The sequence below is a fragment of the Glycine max genome, chromosome 9, assembly GCF_000004515.6.
Source record: "Glycine max cultivar Williams 82 chromosome 9, Glycine_max_v4.0, whole genome shotgun sequence".
NCBI classification, from domain to species: domain Eukaryota; kingdom Viridiplantae; phylum Streptophyta; class Magnoliopsida; order Fabales; family Fabaceae; genus Glycine; species Glycine max.
The window spans coordinates 1,448,916-1,468,328 of NC_038245.2; the positions used below are offsets into that span (position 1 = coordinate 1,448,916).

Here is a 19,413-nt window from a genome sequence, read left to right on the forward strand (position 1 = left end):
TATCCTGTATCATATTGCAAGGGGCTTAATTAGTCTCTCCTAAATCCTCAACACGCATTGTAACCCAAAGACAAATGTTGTTGCTTCGCTCCACTACCCTCCAGCATCGGTTCGACCATAGAATATGAACTATGCATAATAGTATTGTTCATGCAATTCCTTCAAAGATGGATTTTAATTTTTTTCGAAAAGAAAATTGAAGAAGTCAAATAACATAAGATTTCAACGTATACATTACATCTGTATTCATAATACAACAATTGGAACTTTTTTTAAAAAATAAAGCCGAGAATTTTATGTAGATTTAGAGGTGGGAAGGGTTATATATCCTTATTGTTGTTGTTAGTTTTTACTTTGGTAAATTTGCATATATTTTGCGTTTTTTTAACAGTAAATCTAATCTAATATACAGGTTATACATTCTTATTATAATGATTAATTCTTGTTTGATCTTGGATGGAAGCTTATTCAGTAGCTATATTGTTTATCCTTCAAATTTGCAAACATGTTGAATTTACAGTGAAACATTCTGTCTAAATGGGTCTTAGCACACATAGCAAATAATCGTCATACTAACATTTGTGTCTCTTTACTTTGTGTGAATGTAAGTTGACAATTGCCAGGATCACAAATATTTGCTATGTGTGCCATTTTGTGAATTTAACCCCCGGTTAGAGAGAATGTTCCACTGTAAATTCAATATACTTGCAAATTTGAAAGATGAACAATGGCTACTAATTAAGCTTCCATCCAAGACCAAACAAGAATCAATCATTATAATAAGGATATATAACCCAATACTATTAGATTAGATTTACTATTAAAAAAAACACAAAATATATGTAAATTTCCCAAAGTAAAAACTGATATAATAGTAATAAGAAGAAGAAGAACACGAATATTTAACCCTTCCCACCTCTAAATCTACATAAAATTCTCAACTTTATCTTTAAAAAATTTCAATAAAAATTCCAATTTTTTGTATTATGAATAGAGATGTAATCTAAGAATTGAAGTCTTATAGGTTACCTAACTTCTTGAGTTTCATTCTTCGGAAAATCAAAATCCCTCCTTGAAGCAATGTTGAATATACGTGAGCAAGTGTTGTAACTTGAATGACGATGTGAGATTGAGATGACACTTGAGCGAGGTAGTGGCGATGGCATTGGGTCACTGAGAGATCAGGTCAAGGAAGGACCAAGTCTAAGCTACTTTAGATGTCACTCGCACGTTACTAACTATAGTCACATAATTCGTGCAACAGAATAGAGAACCACGAATTGGTTTGTGAAGGTGAAAAATGAAAAATATTGCAAACAATAGTGTTCAATTTGGCAATGAAAAGTGTTGTGCATGAATCAAAGTTCAAGAATTTAAGAATGGGAAATATTTTGTAGCGTAAGCCAGAGCGGTGTCTAAGTTAGGCAAACAAAAGGAAAGATGAGAAATGAAAATATTTTGATTTTACTCAAGAGTTATAGACTTCTAGTTGCAGAATGGTTTTGTATATCTGTGTGCTACTTTTCTTGATAAAAGTACCATAAATAATCATAAATGTTGAACGTCAGCATAATAAATAATACTTATTATTAAAGGTCGGTAGAATAATATAATATTCATTATTAACAGGCTAGCAAAAAATAAAATAAAGGCCAGCAGAACACAATGATATTTATAATAATATTTACAATATTATATGTAATTGATAGTTTTTAACAAGATAAAAAATTTATTACTATTATTTTATTAAAAAATTAATGTTTATATATTCACCGTATAAATTATTATTTGAATTATTTTAAGATAATTATTTAGAAAATTAATAAAATTATTATACATGATAGATCGTTAATGTATAACATTTTTTTATCTTTTATAAAACAAAATATATGAACTATGTATACTCCTCATGTATCAATACTTTATAAGGTCATTAACGTATACCTCGTACTAGTACTGAAGTAGTGAAGTGTATATGATCCTAGCAATGGAGACTTCGTTCAAGGTGTTATTGATAAACGAAAAGACAAGCTTTAGGGAGGTCTCTCACTCAAAATTTAGGGACGACGAAGGGGAAATGGTTTAAGAGTTGAAGAAAAAGTAGGGAAATAGGATGGTAACGAGAACCAGATACACCCTCTTTGTTCTCACCTCCAGCCCAACTCAACTGTCATGTTTCCATTGCCATTATATTTTTGAACTGAAAAAAGGCGATCAATAATATATTGGAAATGGATCTAAATGTGGGGTTTATATTGGGACTAAACTGCAAAACCCACAATAAAAAAAGACCACTTCTAAGTATCTGTGGTCTTTAATCTCATCTATTAAATATTTGTTAATATATCAAATTCTTAATTGCATATTTTACCATCCAACTATCATTATTTTATGATTTGACCACTTAATTTTTCTACAAATTTTATCACTCAAGTTTTTTTTAGTTTTTGTGTATTTTGCCACCATGTTGGTATCAAAAGACAGTTTAAAAAAAAAAATATAACTTCTCTTAGTGACATGTAAGCATCAGTAAAATGCACAAAAAAAAAAATGAGTAATAAAACTCATAAAAATAAAACTTAAATGATAAAATTTATAAATAATAAAAGTTAGGTGGTAAAATATAAAATTAATTCTATATCCAATGTTAAAAACAAATGTTTCACCTGTGTACCACCCATAGTTGTAGTCTTTAATATATATATATTAACCTTTTGCTTGTGCATGGATAGATCCACTAGCAGAGGCTTTAGAACATCTTAATGGCTATCTCACAAAATAGAATGAAGAAAAAGAACCCAGGATTAACGAGAAAAATGAAAGACTAAAAGAAAATAAATAGAAGGAAAGAACAATATTGGGTAAAACTGTGAAGGCATTAGATGAAACTGTCAAACAATTACAAGCTGTTCAGTTTTTCATGTTTAAAGAATACAAGATTTGATTTAGATACATATATACTATATGAGTATCACAAAAATTTAAAGAGACACACTCTCAAGTACCACTTTATCAATTCTTAATGCTAATCTTGAGTCGATCATTGGCCCCAGGCAGCTATATTCAGTGGCCAAGCTCCACTTCTCCAAGCTTTTTTTTCTTCAAAATTACCCTGATCTTCAAGTTGATACAAAACAACGAAGGTTAACGGTGCACTCATATCATCTGGGGTACTTGCTAGAAAGAAATAACCAATGGCACGATGAGCTTATGGTTTCCATGGCGCTGGAGGTGGTGGCGGTGTAGGAAACATTGGGGGAACAGCAGAGAAAATGGTATTTTTGTCAATAGATGTGCCTTTGTCGCCTGACAATGCCACTAGTGCAGCAACTAAACCGGCATTTCCAGCAAGTGTTGGCTCTGTGTAATTGTAGTTTGTACGAACATCATGGAAGCCATCATGCTTGTCAGGACCGGCAACCATGGCACCAACAATTGTATTTGGGTTTGGCTTAGAAGTGTCCCTCCATTTCCATCCACCTTTACAGCTATACTTGATCTTGTTCTTCGGTACAGATGCTCCTCTATGGTGGACGTGTTTTGGGTAATGATTACCAAAACCTACGACATAACTCATTTTCCTTGGGTTATTTCCAAGGATGTAATCAATCTGCAAAAACACACAGAAGAGAAAAGAAAAATTAGCCCAGACACCTCATAGTGATACGATAACATTAGGAAGAGTTTGATGCCATAGACATCATCTCTCTTAAAGTAGCAGAATATCACACACCTGGGACTTGGCAAAGCTACGGAGCACGTCGGTTGAAAAGAAATTAGGTCCACAATACCATCCAGGTGTATCAGCAGCATCAAGATAATCACTATATAGGGCAGCCAAAAAGGCCGCATTGACCACATATTGGAGAGGCTGAGGCCTACCATGGTTTAATTGAATCAAGCCACCTGGGCTCACAAAATACCAACATTCGCATCAGAACAGAAATTGGAAAGTCATGAATTCTGATGTCTGGTGGAAAGGTTTGAAGTAAGAACTGTTACCTTTGGTTCTGTTAAAGCTTGTGAAAACTGGTAGATAGGAGCACATGATTATGCTTGTCTGATTGTGAAAGGTCCTCAAAATTTCTTCATATGGATACCCAGGACTCAAGAACAACCTCAAACGACTCAGAAGAACCTAAATACAAGATGACAAAGATCAAATCAGTCAAATGTATTTTCACTAAAATTACCATAACCTGCAAGATCATGGATGATATTAATAGGAACATCAAAGAGAAATCATGAGTCATGACACATACAAAGGCAAATGCTATTCAAGATCAGAAGCAATCATACCAAATATAGCAAAACTATTTCCAATATAGGAATAATTAACCAGACCTCTAGTTAAAAATCCAAATTTTGCTGCTTAAAGACAGAGCATTGAAACCTCATACAGCATCAACCATGAACACCACAACTATCAGCCAATTATATTCATCTCAGATGGAGGTCTTATTGTAAAATGAAAAAGTGAAAAAAAAAAAAAACTTCATAATTCATCAAGACATTAACTTCCTGCTATTATCTGTTGATGTTAATCTAATTTACAAACAACAAATCTAAACGACTCAAGCATGCTATAACTTACTATAACAAAGAATCCCTACAAAATTACCTGAGCACCAGCAAGCTTGTTATCCCAGCTGAGTACCCCATAATCAGGGCCTCCCCAGAAGGCACCAGCATGCTTGGCCAGGCCAGGAGCAGTAGCAAGCTTAAGGTACGATGAATTTCCAGTTGCAAAGTACATCCATGCGCCTCCCCAAACATACTCATCCCAGTAACTGGTAGAATTGTAAAATATAGAAGCTTCCGAACTCCCTGCACTGTACCTGCCTCTCTGCTCCCTAGAAAACTTGAACAGCGTGGTAGCACCATGAACTAGTTTCTTCGAATAGGCCTTGTTGTCCTTGAAAACAATGGAAGCAGATGCCAAGGCAGCAGCCATCTCAGCTGCAAGATCAGAACAACTATGGCATTCAGTCACAGGGCGGTCATAGTCCATGTCCTCTGGGCGCATCCAGCAATAGTGGTCATTCGGACTGTCACCACCGGAAGTATCTCCAAGCCCAACCTGTCAAACAAGCATAAAAAACCATCATTGAGACACATCCTACTCCGCACCACACAACAAAATTCTAGTCCACCAACCCAACTAATGTTCTCAAACCATTCAAAATAAGAAACTAAAAACAACAATATATATAAGATCTATCCTCCACAATTCACACTCCATATCAAGGTTTTAAAAAACGATCCGTAACTGCAATTTTGACTGCAACATCATCACAACCACAATTGAGACTGCACTAACCATATTTGTCTACAATTTTCTACAATATCAAGGATCGCAATTTGCAACGAAACTGCGGCCGTGATCGCAATTTAAAACCTTCGTCCATATTCTATACTAGCACTAGAACGATCGATCCTTGGCAAGCAAATCACTTAATGAGATAAATCAAGAATATGAATAAAAAACAAAAAGAAGGAGGGGTGGATCATGGATGGATACCTGAGCAGCAAGGGTGGTGATGGTGTCAGCAGTACTATTGAAACTCTTGAGAAAATAATCAGTACCCCACTTAATGATCTCCTTAACATGTTCAAGCTCCCCAGCAGCCTCATATTTTGCACTATACTCAATCACACTCCAACTCAACATAGTAATGGAAAACGAAGCAGGAAAGTTAAACTTGATAGCATCCCCGGCATCATAGTACCCACCCACCAGATCCTTAATCGCAGCAGAATGATCTGAAGACTTCCCATCTTGCATTCCCGAGTTTCCCCTCCATGAAACATTGTTATGCTTGGGCAACTTCCCCGCTGCAACAACACAACACAAAAGTTAGTTTATACATACTGTATTTTGGTTGGAGGAGGGATTGAGTTACTCCAAAAGTTGTTTACATACATCGTTGGGCATTGAAGAACATGAGGGCCTTGTGGAGGGCGAGGGTGTAGTTGTCGGGAGGGGGGTGTTTGTGGCGGTGGCGGGGGACGGTGTTGACGATGAGGGCGATGAGGCCGGCGAGGAAGGCGGCGAAGAGGATTGTGCCGAGGGTCCACTTGAAGATCTTGCGGCTGACGATGATGCAGCCGAGATCGACGTACTTCTTCTTCTTCTGCTCGCCGGGGCCAAGGAGCCAGCTCTGCTGCGTCTCATCCAAGGGACGCGACAGCGCTGCCCTGTCAACGTCCTGCAGGTTCCGGCTCCGCTCGTCCTCCGTCGCCGAGTCCGTCGCGTTTATCTCCAACGGTCCACCCCATGAATCTCTAGAATACATATTCTTCGCTCACTCCAACAACAATGCCACCGACACAACACAATACGCCACTGCTTCTTTAGTATTAGTAGGAGTCTTGCTGTCGTGTTTCTTTCCTTTTATTTTTTTTATATTAAAAAGTATATTTTCTAGGATAAATTTTTATTAATTGGTGGAAATCCAAATTTTTTAGTTTTGAATTATTAGATTCCGTGTCTGCTAGTGACGGTGCTTGGCGTTCTCTTTGTAATTATTATTGGTTAATGCTTAAGTCATGTGGGTTGGGATTTTGCTTTCATTTTTCTTAATAGAAATTTCTAAATTAATTAGGTTGGAGACACTGACCACTCTACCCACGACGCTGACAATCTGTCCGCAAATCGAACACACTTCTCCTTCCATAACAATAATATCCATTGGGATCAATTTATTATAACATAACTAATAATATTATTAATTTTCATTAATTGTAAGATAAGTGTTTAAAAAAAGTGTCAAAAATAATATTGATAATCATTCCTCTTGTTTAAGTATGTATTACAAGGAGTATCATTCTTGATTATGTGAATAGAAAAAAAGTTGAAAGAAATAAAGCTTATTTTGATGATTGTTACAAATGTAATAAATTTTTTTTTCTTCCATTTTTCTGATATGAAAGGTTGGTCACAAATGGTTACTTGGTTCCTACTCTTTTTACACTAGAGCCATCAACCGGTGACGGTTATTGTGGATATGAAAATTGTGAGTGCTAGCAAGGGCAAGAGAATGTGGCATGTGCATGGATACCTAGCCAATTCAATAAGTACAATATAAAAACCATGATGTTTCTGATGATGGCAATTACGATCCCAATAAAGAATAGTAGTATTTGTTAACATGTTGGTTATGGAATAATAATTTATAAAGTAAATAAATGATGGTTGGCGAAGGTGGCGTTTCTTTAATTTGATGTGTGGTATTCAACGGAGAGGTTTGCCGACACTCAAAGAAATGATCATCTACTTTTTACCAAACAAATACGCACCAAATAAGAAGGAAACCATTCATGTTTGGTCTGATAAAATTACCATACATCTCATCACCATTTTTGCATGAATAATACGCACCACTTTTATTTATTTATTTCTACCATCTATATTTCATATATACCAGACATGCTTACTTTTGCTACTTCTTTCTCCATTTCTTTGATGTCTCTTCATCACCAAACACAACGTTAGTATTTTTGCTTATGAAATCTCAATATAATTTCAAACATCAATTTGCTTTCGAAACTAATATCATCTATTTTATACTATAAACAACCAATTTTATATTTCATTTATAGTTGAGTATCTTGGCACACTTAACATATTTATTTAAATGTAGAAATAATAAAGCAAAGAAAAATATCATAATTAAATATAAGCAGACTACAAAAGTATTTATTTTAACTTTGACCCCAGTATCTCCGCAAGTATTATTTGTAAAATCCTTTAAAAAATCATTGCATGTAGGAAGTCTTTTTAATATTTAAGTTTTCTAAGTGTTTGAACTACAAAAATAATAAAGGCATGTTTCCGTTCATAAACGCGTTTTGTCCTTTTTATTCTTCTAATAGTGGGAAAAAAAGGGCATATGAAAGCGAGATATTTGACCAAAGTGTTGAGAACTGTCTGTTTGGGTTATTTTTTTTAGAAGTATAAAAAAATTATGTACATTTTTTCATAATTGAAAATGAGTTTTTATTAGTTAATTATTAATTAATTTATAAAAATTTCCTTATATAAATTTTCTAAATAAAATAATAACACATGTATAAATTAACTAATGAAAATTTTATTTTATATTTTTTTCCTTCTGCACACGTTATATAATGAACGCCTCGAGGATCAAATGCCAAATGTCTAGAAGCTCCACATCAAAAAAGCAGATTTTGCTTGTCTTCAAAGCAATAATGAGGCAATTGGAATACGACTATTCACCCACACATTTGCTAAATTACTTTAGATCTATACACCTTTTAATTATCTGGTTATAATTTGTTTTACTAAAGTTTACTTTAAGTGTGTGGATTACATAATGATATATATATATATATATATATATATATATATATATATATATATATATATATAAGTCATTGGTATTCTATACTAGAGATACCTTTATTCAATTTAAGATCATTTATATAACATAGTAAGATTAAGCGTTTCTAACGGTGCTTTTTCCCACTCATGCAAGACTTTGCTTAAGCTTAAACTTAAACTTAAAAGGAATTTAAACGTATATCAATTGAATTATTCTTGATTATTTAACAACTTTGGATGGAGAAAACCTACTAAAATGATCAATCAGATTTTTGGATGGAAAATAGCTGAATAAACTTCAACAAAATTGATTAATACTTTACACTTTTAATAAGAAAAAAATAATTGTACAACTATGTGATTTAAAATGAAGATAAGCATCTGTATACCTTTCACAATTTGGTTTATATATTTTGTTCGCACAACTTGCATGAATTACATTAACAAAAAGTTAACAGACAATTAATTAATTTATTATTATACATTAAATGAGTTTTTATTTTGAAAAACAAAATAATTTCTTTACATTTTTTATTTTTATTTTTTGCATGCACATCTCTTCTTTATTTTTTCATACATATTTTTTGGATTTCTATATCAAATAAAATCATTATTTTCTCTTCTTTAATTAATTTAAAGGATATATATTTTTAATTTATTTAATTACTACTAAATTTTTTAATTAGCATTAAATATAATTCAAATACTTACAAATTACCCTAAAAATATTTTTTTATCAATTAATATAGTATTTTCATAAACGTTTTTATTTACTTTTTACATTTTATATATTTTTATAAAAATTCGTACGATGCATTATACTAGTAGTACTTACTAGTTACTCTATCATTACTAACTCTAGACGAAAAATGATTAGCACTCGGTCATTATTGATTTGTCATCTTTCATAACAATGACGTGCTATAATTTATTAAGCCTAAAACCAATGAAACTTGCTGAGATGCTTTCAGGATTTTATTCAATAAAATAATTCATATATCTGTATTGTTTTAACATTAAAAAAACAATAATAAATCAAATGTTCAGTACGCCTACTCTGTTAATAGTGTATTTTATCATAGAATGATAGTTAGGTGAAACTAAATACAGGATCCAAATACGGTACCAAAAATGACAACCACCTATACTTGAAACTTACTTTAAATTAGTATATGCTTCGCTGTTACGGTTTATGATCTGATTCAGTCATTTACACATCTGAGGGATGAGATACAAAGAGGGCATCTAACACCGAGGAATAACATTGTTAGCATTACAAATAAAAATGGAAGTATAAAAAAAATTAAAAAAGACAAACAACTGTGCCCCTTCAGCTCTCTCGGTAGGATCATCCACTCGATTTTAGTCTCTTTATGTTTGTTTATCCTTTGACCCTCTTGCACATATTTAACCTCTATCCTTTGACCCTCTTGCACATATTTAACCTCTTTGCATCATGACACTTGAAGTTGATGGATTGTGTGTCATTCGATTCTTATAGGATCGACCTATCCAAAATTTATTGACTCGGATGTTGAGCCACTCAGCTCAAATACGATGTTATTATATAATTCATATTAAATCTAGGAGGAGAAATTACACTTTACACTTAATGTTTTTTGATTACGCCTCCTTTCTCATAGGCATGAGTTAACGACAGGAACAATATTCAAGGAAGCTGAAAATTGCATATAAATATGTCTGAGTGATAATGCATATATTCACATAATTAAGGAGTAAAATCATATCATCCCGCTTAGAATTAGAACCCTTCTAAGGACTGTAGGCTACTATAGCACCAATGCTACAAAGGGTTCTAGAATTTGATTACTGCTATATACAATACACATTATATATATATATGCTTTTTTCTTTAGTGAATGCATGTCTTCCATCTTCCATTAGGGAAGCTAGAGATCAAAGCTGTGACTGTGGAAATGGAAGATGGAATGATGGCGTTGTCTTGTCATACTGTGTGACCTGATTTCTTCAGCAACACTTGTCTGAAGTGTTGAAGGGCCACAAACTATGACACCCACATCAACAAGGCCCCATTTCTCTGATATCGAGTCATAAATTTCTGCAATATATGAATTCAGATTAGTAAATCTAGGTAGTGCGAAGAAACAATATATGTATGCACAAAATGTGTATCTGTATGTATTAGTTTACATGTTAACAGTTTTTCATGTTTATATTTACAAAAAAAAAAAAAGTAAGGTTTAATTAATTACTTGGTCCATAAGGACTAAAACATAAAAAAAAAACTTATATGGAGACTAAAACGTAGAGTTTTTAGGTTTAGGGACTAAAACAAAAAGTTGGCGCAAATATAGTAACCAAATGATTAATTAAACCAAAAATTAACTTCACAAAGGCATACCTTTAAAGTTTGGCCTGGAACCATAATGAATGACCGTTGACTTCGCAATACTACTGTCTTGACTTTGATCCTTGGTAGCCAAAGAGCCATTTTGATGAATCTTATCAACCTTTGTATCATTGGACTTGTCCTTCAAAGAATTTTGCTTTTCCCAAATATGCCACATTGCAACCACAGAACCACCAAAGATAACAACACTTGCAACCATGCAGATTACATATAGTAGTCCCCTGTACCACCATGTTTCTATGTGAAATGGGGTTACGTAGTAAACATACAACAAAGCCAGCAATATCACAAAGCCAACGGTAGATGAGATGACATATAGTCCAGACCAAAAATTGTCTCCTGTACCAACCAAAACAGACATGCCACAATCACTAGCCATAGGACAGAATGAAGATTTTATTGGTTTGTAACTATATCCCTCTTCCTGCAGATAATAAAAATCAAATGCCATTAAGTGAAAAATAAATAAATATATCATTAGAACGCGTCAACAAAAGAAAGTACAAATTTGTATAAAGAAGTGTAGACTCACCAATGGAGGATCTGATTCTCGGGTGACATAAATATGAATATCAATGTTTACTTTATTTGAAAATGATGGACAAATTGATTCCATGTCAATGGTTGAGAGAAGTGGAAGCTCGTTTGATTTTTTTACCGCCCAAACAAGTAAAATATTTCTCGGTTGACAGGGTTTCCCCTCCCTAACACGGTGGAGAATGTCACTCAATATAGCAAGGAAGGGTGAGAGTCCAATACCACCAGCCACTAATATAAGATTTTCATACCTAATAAGAGAACAGAATTGCCAATAACTTCATTAGTTATGTTGGCCTAAAATCTTCTTTGGTCTGAAAGTATATGCATATTATGGACTAAATCAAGGTTTCTATCCTCTATTATGTGTGCAAAATCAAAATAAATTGGGCATGTAGTCACTTACATTAAGTGGTATGGTACTTCATGCCCATATGGCCCCTCAACTGAAGTTGTTATGACACATGAATCTTTTTGTGCATCGACATCAGTAATCCTTTGTCTCAACTTTTCTGTCCATTTGCCAAGAACCTTTATGAGAACAGCAAGGTGATTCTTTCCATCCAAAGGACTAGAAGAAACACTGAATGGATGCCACTGCAGCCATGATAGTTCCCGGACTTGAACGAAAATGAAACTTAGTGCATTGTATCTCAAACCTACATTTTCAAAGAAATTTATTGTCACTCAACTGGTAATGGTACCAAATTATGTACACAAAAATATTATGATAACTTGATAAGTATATAATTACTTTGAGGTTTTGACAGAACCAATTCCACAGTGCCACATGGAAGGCATCTGGATGAGATTACATTAACTGTCCTTCGTGATTGGCAGAACCTCAGAAATCGATCGAGCACAAAGAAAAATATTCCCCCAGCAGCCATAGTGAAAACAAAGTCACCAACATGCAAGGCCAAAAAGACAACAAAGACTACATATAATTGGTGGGTGTAGAAAAACAACTCAAAGTTCCATGTCCGCACTCCGGGAAGAGAGGTCACCCACATTAACAAACCAGCTAGAAGGCTGATAACTCCTGGGAGATTGGCAACACCAATATCTTTCCATTGTATTAACTGCAAAGGAGACCAAATTAGGTACAGAAATGATTAGCTTGCTTAAACCAATGTATTTGAGCTAAAGCTTGCACTATCAGTTAAAACTTCATACTTTAGAGCATGACCAGTTTGAGAGTTAAAAAATTAAAAATTAGATTTTACTGTTTACAAACCATCATTTCATTCTAAATACAAGACACTTGAAACCACCCAAAATCATTTATTAAGCCACAACTAGATAAGGTATGGTGGTTAGGGGCTTGAACCTTGATTAGTTTGTATGAGGTCATAAGTTCAAATCTATCCCAATAAACAGATCATGCATTAAGCAATAAAGGATGTCACTTCACCACTAATCAACAACTACCAAACCTAAGAGGGATTCGGGATAGCATTGTAGTCATTTTGATAAGGCACAAGGAAAAATTAAAGAAAAAGACAAAAGGTGTTCCATGGCTTGTGTTGTGATATACTAGTAGTTCTGCACCCTGACTTGTGAGAAACACCTTTTACAGTCATTCAATTGAATTATCAAACTTGTTAACCTAACCTAAGTGCAAACAGCTATGAATGTCACTACTGTTTATTTTCCTCCATACCAATCTGGCTCATTTGATTTTGCATGAGAACTAAATACTTGTTGATTTGGAAGGTTGACTTTTGAAAAATAAGTCAAGAGTAAAAATCAAAGAAGTAAATAGACAATACAAGCATTTTTTAGAAGATTATCAATTCAGTAAAAATTCAACCATGGATAGCCTGTATTATTCTGCAAGAATGTATCACTCTTGCTCATATCATTACTGCTAAGTGTTCCTTAAAAAAAAAATGGCCTGGTTAAAGCATTCAATGTTTCATTTACATCAGTTTATTAAAATAAAAGTCATCCTCTAATCAAGAAATAGATTCTTTCTATACCAAAAATATAAATAAACAAATAAAAGAAACGCAATGGGGTTTCAAAAAGAACACTTGGTGTTGTCAGTACATTCACATTCAGTGTGTGAGTATAAACTATCTTCAAGAAAAGAAACCCATAAAAGAGGACTCACTTCTTGTACAAGGTGGCCTTCCATTGCCCATGCAATAACATAGAGGAGTCCATGGACAGTAAAAAGCACCATTGTGAGATGTCCCAGCCATACATGATATCTTGTGGCATGTTCAAAAGGGATATCTATATAGCGGAGAAGAACGGATCCCCTTGAAACTGGGATAAACAGGAAAGCCAAACACATCAACCCAATTGCACCCGTGCGAAGTCCCATCACTTTAAACATGATTATGCTGAAAAAAATTTGAAGTCGGGAAAGTCAGCTTATCATGTTCATCATTGTTAGACCTAAACGAGCATGGGAAAATTTCTAAGCCAAATACTTGTTCTAATATGTAATTTTCAAGAATGGTTCTTGTCTGATATTTAACATGCAAAAAAAATATTCCATTTGAAGCTTGTTCAGTAGACGACATATAGATTATTGTCAACACTCCTAACTTAAAAGTTAAAACAGACTAGGGAAAGTTGCTAATTATATTATGCATGTTTACATATAAATGATTTAGTTTAACAAGCTCTACAATATGGCTAAAACAAAGAAAACAAGTTCTACTACACTTTAATGCATATCTATTGAAGAATCCCAGAGAAGTCTTCAAAAATAAGTAGAAGAGAAAAATTAGAACTCCAACAATAAAGGCGAAAACTAGAAGTCTTCAACAAACCAAAGAATTTCATTAGGAGGAATGCTAACAACATATTCTTTCTAAACACTCTATTTTTTTTATTAAAATTTATCAAAAACTATAAAATCATAAACGAGACTCATTAAATATGATACAAATTTTGTGATTTCAAATAAATTTCAGTCAGTAATACAAAGAAAAAGTGTATTAGATAATATGCGACTGATATTTCTAATTTCATCAAGTAAACTAAATCTACGTAGAGATATAAGGTGAATTTGATGGTTAAGAGAGAAAAGAAAAGAAAAAATGTCCTGCGTTTAATGTCCTCTATTAACAAAAGTTAACATTTTCGGATTAAAAAAAAAGAAGAAAACTAAGTCTGCAGAATTCAAATGCTGAAAATAAATTAATGACACAGGATTGTTGTACCTCTTGTCTCTAAAGGATGGCACATCAAATTCAGAGATAAAATCAAGCGCCCTCACAGTGTAAGCATAGAGAGCCCAGATAACATACAACAAAACGAGGACAATCCCAATAAGCTCTGTGGCAGAAACAACCCCAAATGGTCCCTTCACAAACACAGGAAACGTCCATAGGCGGAACCTTGGAAGTTTGGAAGTCTTCTTCCTGCCATCAAATTCCAAATCAAAAACAAAGTACTCAACATATACTATAATGCCAGGTTTCAAAAATCTGTCTGTGACCACAATTTCCCGCAATATCAAAGATTGTGTCGAAACTGTGACGGTAATTGAAAACCTTGCTATAATGATGATGAAATGTTGTGCACAGAAAGGTAAGTTTGAGGAAATCACATACTCATGAAGCTGATCCTCCCCAGTAAGAATTTGGTGTGCAATGGCAAGAAATGCAATTATGAGAATTGGAGCAGTGAAGACCAGAAAAATGCTTCCTGCAAACAAAACACACAGTTAGTTTTGAACTCACGCCACATACAAACAAAGTGAAAAAAACTAAGCAAAGAGTAAGAAAAAATAACCTGTGACTCCAAAAGGAGTGTCACGGTTGAGATCATTCCATTTTGAGAACAACTCATTCACAGGCTTTGCAGGGAGAAAAAAGATGAAAGCTGCCCATAGAACAAAGATCATCAAGATCAAAGTCTTGAGAGTCCATTTAGTAGCTGACACAAGAGGAGATGCTGTTGTCTCACTTCCATTTTCATCACCACGAGGAGAAAGCAAAGGACTATAATCAAGAGAATTTTTCTCCATGGACACAAATTGTAGAAGAAACTCCACTAATATCACACTATGCTCTAAGGCGCTTGTTGCAACTTCTTGAAGCACGGTGCCACATAGAAATACCAGGTTGTAGTGAAAAAGAAGACAAATTTAATTTTGTGGAACCCATGGTGAAATGAAGATAGTGAGGTAAGGGTTAATTTAGAGCCACCCAAATGAATATTTTCATCTGAGGATGGATAATGGAGCAGAGTTTAAATGCATGAGTGTACATCATTAAGCAGGAACATGTGGTGGAGTACAATTGCAAAAACATACAATACTACAAGAAAGTTGATAAATCAAGGTGGATTTAAGAGCACCATTCGTGCCTTTGTCAGGGAGTTATGACACATAATTAGGGGGAGAACAAACTGAGACGTTAAACGTTAAATTAAGGAAGTAATCACCAACATGAACATCAACATCAACATCAACACACTTGTTTTTTTGTTCTCTTAGACAAGGTATACCGTTTGAGGTTGAAGCATCCATGTTACGGTAAAGGTTTGCTTTTTAGAGAATTGGTTGTAAAAAACAGTAATGGTTTCTGTTGGAATATAGTACAGCATAATGTATGGAAATGAAAGGATTAAAAATACCATTTTATTATTTGGATTGTATATATTTTTATATTATTCCTATTTTAAAAATATTTATATTTTGTTCAATTTATGTTTATTATCTCATTTTATTATTTTTTTATTGTTTAATAAAAATTATTATCTCATTCTAAATAGTTTAAATAATAAAATTTAATATTTCTTTAATTTGTTACACTATCTTCTGTCTTTTTTTAAGGTATAAATAGCTCGCGTTACACTCCTTTTCTATTTGGTAGTGAGAAAAAAATATAGATTGGATGGAAATAGAAAAGAGAAAAATAGATAAAAAAAATTAAAATGAATTTTTGAATTGCTTGGTTTGAGAGAAATCAAAAGAAATTTTACCAAAAAAAAAAGAAATCAAAGAAATATTAAAATGAAGTAACATTGTGAATAGAGAAGTAAAAAATGACTGGGATCATTTCAATTAAAAATTGAACCCATTGGACCCAAAATAATGGCCAAGTTAGGCTGGTGAAATGTAGGCTTGAAAACTATCAAGCCTATTTGATTTGGTAAAAGATAAACAAATTAATGCAAAAAAAAAAAGTCAATTGGACCTAGTTTGATGGGTTAGACCGAACCAACAAATCATTGATTCATAGGAAAATCAGGTTAACTAGACTTGTTTTCATACTTTGGTCCATCAGGCCAAACTAGCCTAACAATCCACTTTAATAGCTTTACTTACAAGTTATTTGGTTTAGATGAAAGATAAAAGAAATTAAATTAGAAATTCAAGTACCATACCATTTTATTCTTGCATTAAAAAATTTATAACATAATCTCGAATATAACATTTAACACTTCTAAAAAAGTGTCAATCTAATCCATTGTCATTGTATACAATCAATTATTAAAACATGTCACAAGAGTCATATAATCTATTATAATTTTAGTATAATTGATAGGGAACAAGTTGTCTAGGTTGAGTTGAGTTTGATCTAATTCAAGACTCAACCCAATAAACAAACTTGGGTTGGATAGGATTTGTTGAAAATTGATAATTGTTGCTGGAGAAATTAATTGGCATCATACGCAACTAATTTTACACTAATTAATCTTAATTGTTGTTGTAATAACAACTAATTTCATACAATTTTATACTACTGAACTTAAAAAGTATATATGTATATACATAAAAAGTCTCCAGGGAGGGACCTCCCCTTTGTATTTATCCTTAGCTACAAGTATGAAATCAGTTATAAACATAATGACAATTGATTGTGCAAAACACAACATGGGAGATCAAACATTGTAAATCGATTGTAAAAAGAAGATAATTGATTATGGGTTACCTTGTATAGCAAATCACACAATAGATTAAAGTGAAGAAAAACAATCAAGGTCAGACAAGTTCGCAAAATATTATTGAGTGAGCACAACCAAACAACCAAACAAGAGAACAATGAGCGAATTCGAGCTCAAAGACCCCATAGTGAGAAAGAAACTAGCAACCCTGCACACGAGCAAGCCAGGAAGAAAACAGAGATCCTAGCGTAAGGTTATTTTTGGAAATGCATATAATATACAACACCCTTACTCATTTGTTGCTATTTCTACTCTCTTTTGTGCAATTGATCCACCACTTTTATACTTTTTATTAATAATTATTTTCTACCAAACAAGCCTATTTATTTTCCTCTATTCTAATTCCACATTTTTATCCTAATTTATTTATACCAAACAGGGCGTTAAGGACAGGACATTCAGGTCAAAGTTAGATTATTCTAATTAGGGATAAAAAAATATTATTAATAAAATAGTTAGCCAAAATTAATATTTTAAAAATGCATGTAAAATGAAAAAAAAGTTAAGAAATATATTTTGATTTAGTGTTAAAAAAAGTGAACAAAAAGGTATTAAAATAAAGACTTAAATATATTAGTATTTCATTATATATACTTGATTTTTGTTTTTTTATCGTTGAGAAGTTTTTATTTTATTTTATTTTGTTCCAAGAAATTTGAAAAGTTTTATTTTTGATCCCATTGTTATGATTTCTTTGTTAATTAGTGATGTTAACTTTTTAAAAATAGGATTTGTGATGGTTTTAAAACCGCTAAAATCAATTAAAGGAGAAAAAAAGTTTAAAAACTCATCGTTGTCAGATTGGAAAACTTCTACCGAATATGATGAATCTATTTTGGAAGCTTCATCGTTCTCAGGATTTATTTTGCTTAAAAAAGGGTCCAAATTTGTACCAACCACACCACTATCTCACTATATTTTGCCTGAAATTGATTATCGCAATCTAAGTTGTAAAAAATTGTAAATTTAGATTTGAAATGAATAGTGATAACTAGTCAAATATTATATTATCAAATATTTAATAGATATGTCATCCTTTAAAGGAAGAATATAAAATAAATTTTTTTAAATATCAAACAATAAACACAATTTTTTTTATCAAGAGATAAAAAAAAACAAAAGTCAAATATATATTAGAAATGACAAGGATATTTTAGCCTAAAATAAATCATAAATGTAGCTCTAGGTTATATTGTTAATGCTGTACTTGTTGATGTAGCTCAAGTTTCATTCCCGGGAGTCTTCTAAGTCTCTCTCTTCTGTAATTCAAAAAAAAAAATCATAAATTAGTGGCACGGTCAAAAAACCCGTTTTCATAGTGTAGTGGTAGGGGGAAACCCCCTTGCCTCAGGCAGCCATATATAATCAGGATTTTCGACCTCATTTCTCTCACCCCCGAAGTCGCAGTGTATTTAAAATTAAAAAAAAAAACGGATGTTATTATCTTATTATATTTTGTATTTGTGTAAGGCTACAAATAAATCAGAAAAAGAGACATTTTGAGAAAGAGACCGAGGGTATGATTGGTTTATAGGAGAGAAATAAAAAGAAAAAAAAAATAGGAGAGAATATTTTAAATTAAAATAAAGTATAAGAGATATGAGTCTCAAAAAGAATAAAATACAAACTCTCTCTCCAAACTTATTTCTCTCCATTGAAACAAAAGAACGTAATAGCAATGCTAAAGCAAGAAAATGACTGTACGAGTATGATGTCCACTTGTTGCTTTGTGTTCCCAATATTCCCAAGTGTCATCTTGTTCCCCTCTTCTTTTCCCCCGGTCATGCAAATGCAGACATTTTTTCAAAAGGACCACTAGTCATAAAAGTATCTTAATTTCTATTATTAATTTATCCTATTTTGAAGAAAACATTATTAATTTATATTATTTTAATATTTTTTAAAAAATAATATGATTATTTTCTTTAAAAAAAATGGGTTTGGAATTTGTTTGAGAACACTTGAGAATTTTAGGGGAAAAAAAACTCACGATGTCGTATTTGATGTATTACTTCTCCCGCAATTGTTTATTTTTTTAATTTAGAAAGTTTAATAGAGAAAGAAAATAATTTAAGAAGATGAAAACATTTATTACACTTCTTTTTCTGATTTTTTATTATTCAATAAATTACAAAAACAGGTAATATGAATTTTAGCCATTATTTTTCAGGACATATTTTCATTTTAGTCTCAATATTTTTTTTAACTATCACAGTCTTTTATCTTT

General features: G+C 32.6%; 2 protein-coding genes across 3 annotated transcripts; both read right to left on the reverse strand.

The window, feature by feature from the left end:
* Positions 1-2,857: 2,857 nt before the first annotated feature.
* Positions 2,858-6,377, reverse strand: CEL12 (endo-1,4-beta-glucancase). The gene is made up of 6 exons (NM_001354193.1): positions 5,924-6,377; positions 5,522-5,835; positions 4,622-5,080; positions 4,003-4,138; positions 3,734-3,906; positions 2,858-3,610 (listed from the first exon to the last, which is right to left on the reverse strand). The coding sequence occupies exons 1-6, from the start codon at positions 6,294-6,296 to the stop codon at positions 3,209-3,211; spliced, it is 1,857 nt and encodes a 618-aa protein (NP_001341122.1). The 5' UTR covers positions 6,297-6,377; the 3' UTR covers positions 2,858-3,208.
* A 3,652-nt stretch (positions 6,378-10,029) lies between these two features.
* Positions 10,030-15,837, reverse strand: LOC100804994 (ferric reduction oxidase 7, chloroplastic). Of its 2 annotated transcripts, XM_003534980.5 has the most exons (9): positions 15,027-15,641; positions 14,846-14,939; positions 14,453-14,653; positions 13,390-13,624; positions 12,028-12,355; positions 11,680-11,932; positions 11,269-11,524; positions 10,728-11,160; positions 10,030-10,424 (listed from the first exon to the last, which is right to left on the reverse strand). In XM_003534980.5, exons 1-9 carry the CDS (start codon positions 15,259-15,261, stop codon positions 10,255-10,257), a joined length of 2,205 nt encoding a protein of 734 aa, XP_003535028.1. In that variant the 5' UTR covers positions 15,262-15,641; the 3' UTR covers positions 10,030-10,254. The 2 variants fall into 2 exon arrangements, with proteins under 2 accessions (XP_003535028.1, XP_040861230.1); XM_041005296.1 differs by having other exon boundaries at positions 14,453-14,939; positions 15,027-15,837.
* Between the last annotated feature and the right edge of the window lie 3,576 nt (positions 15,838-19,413).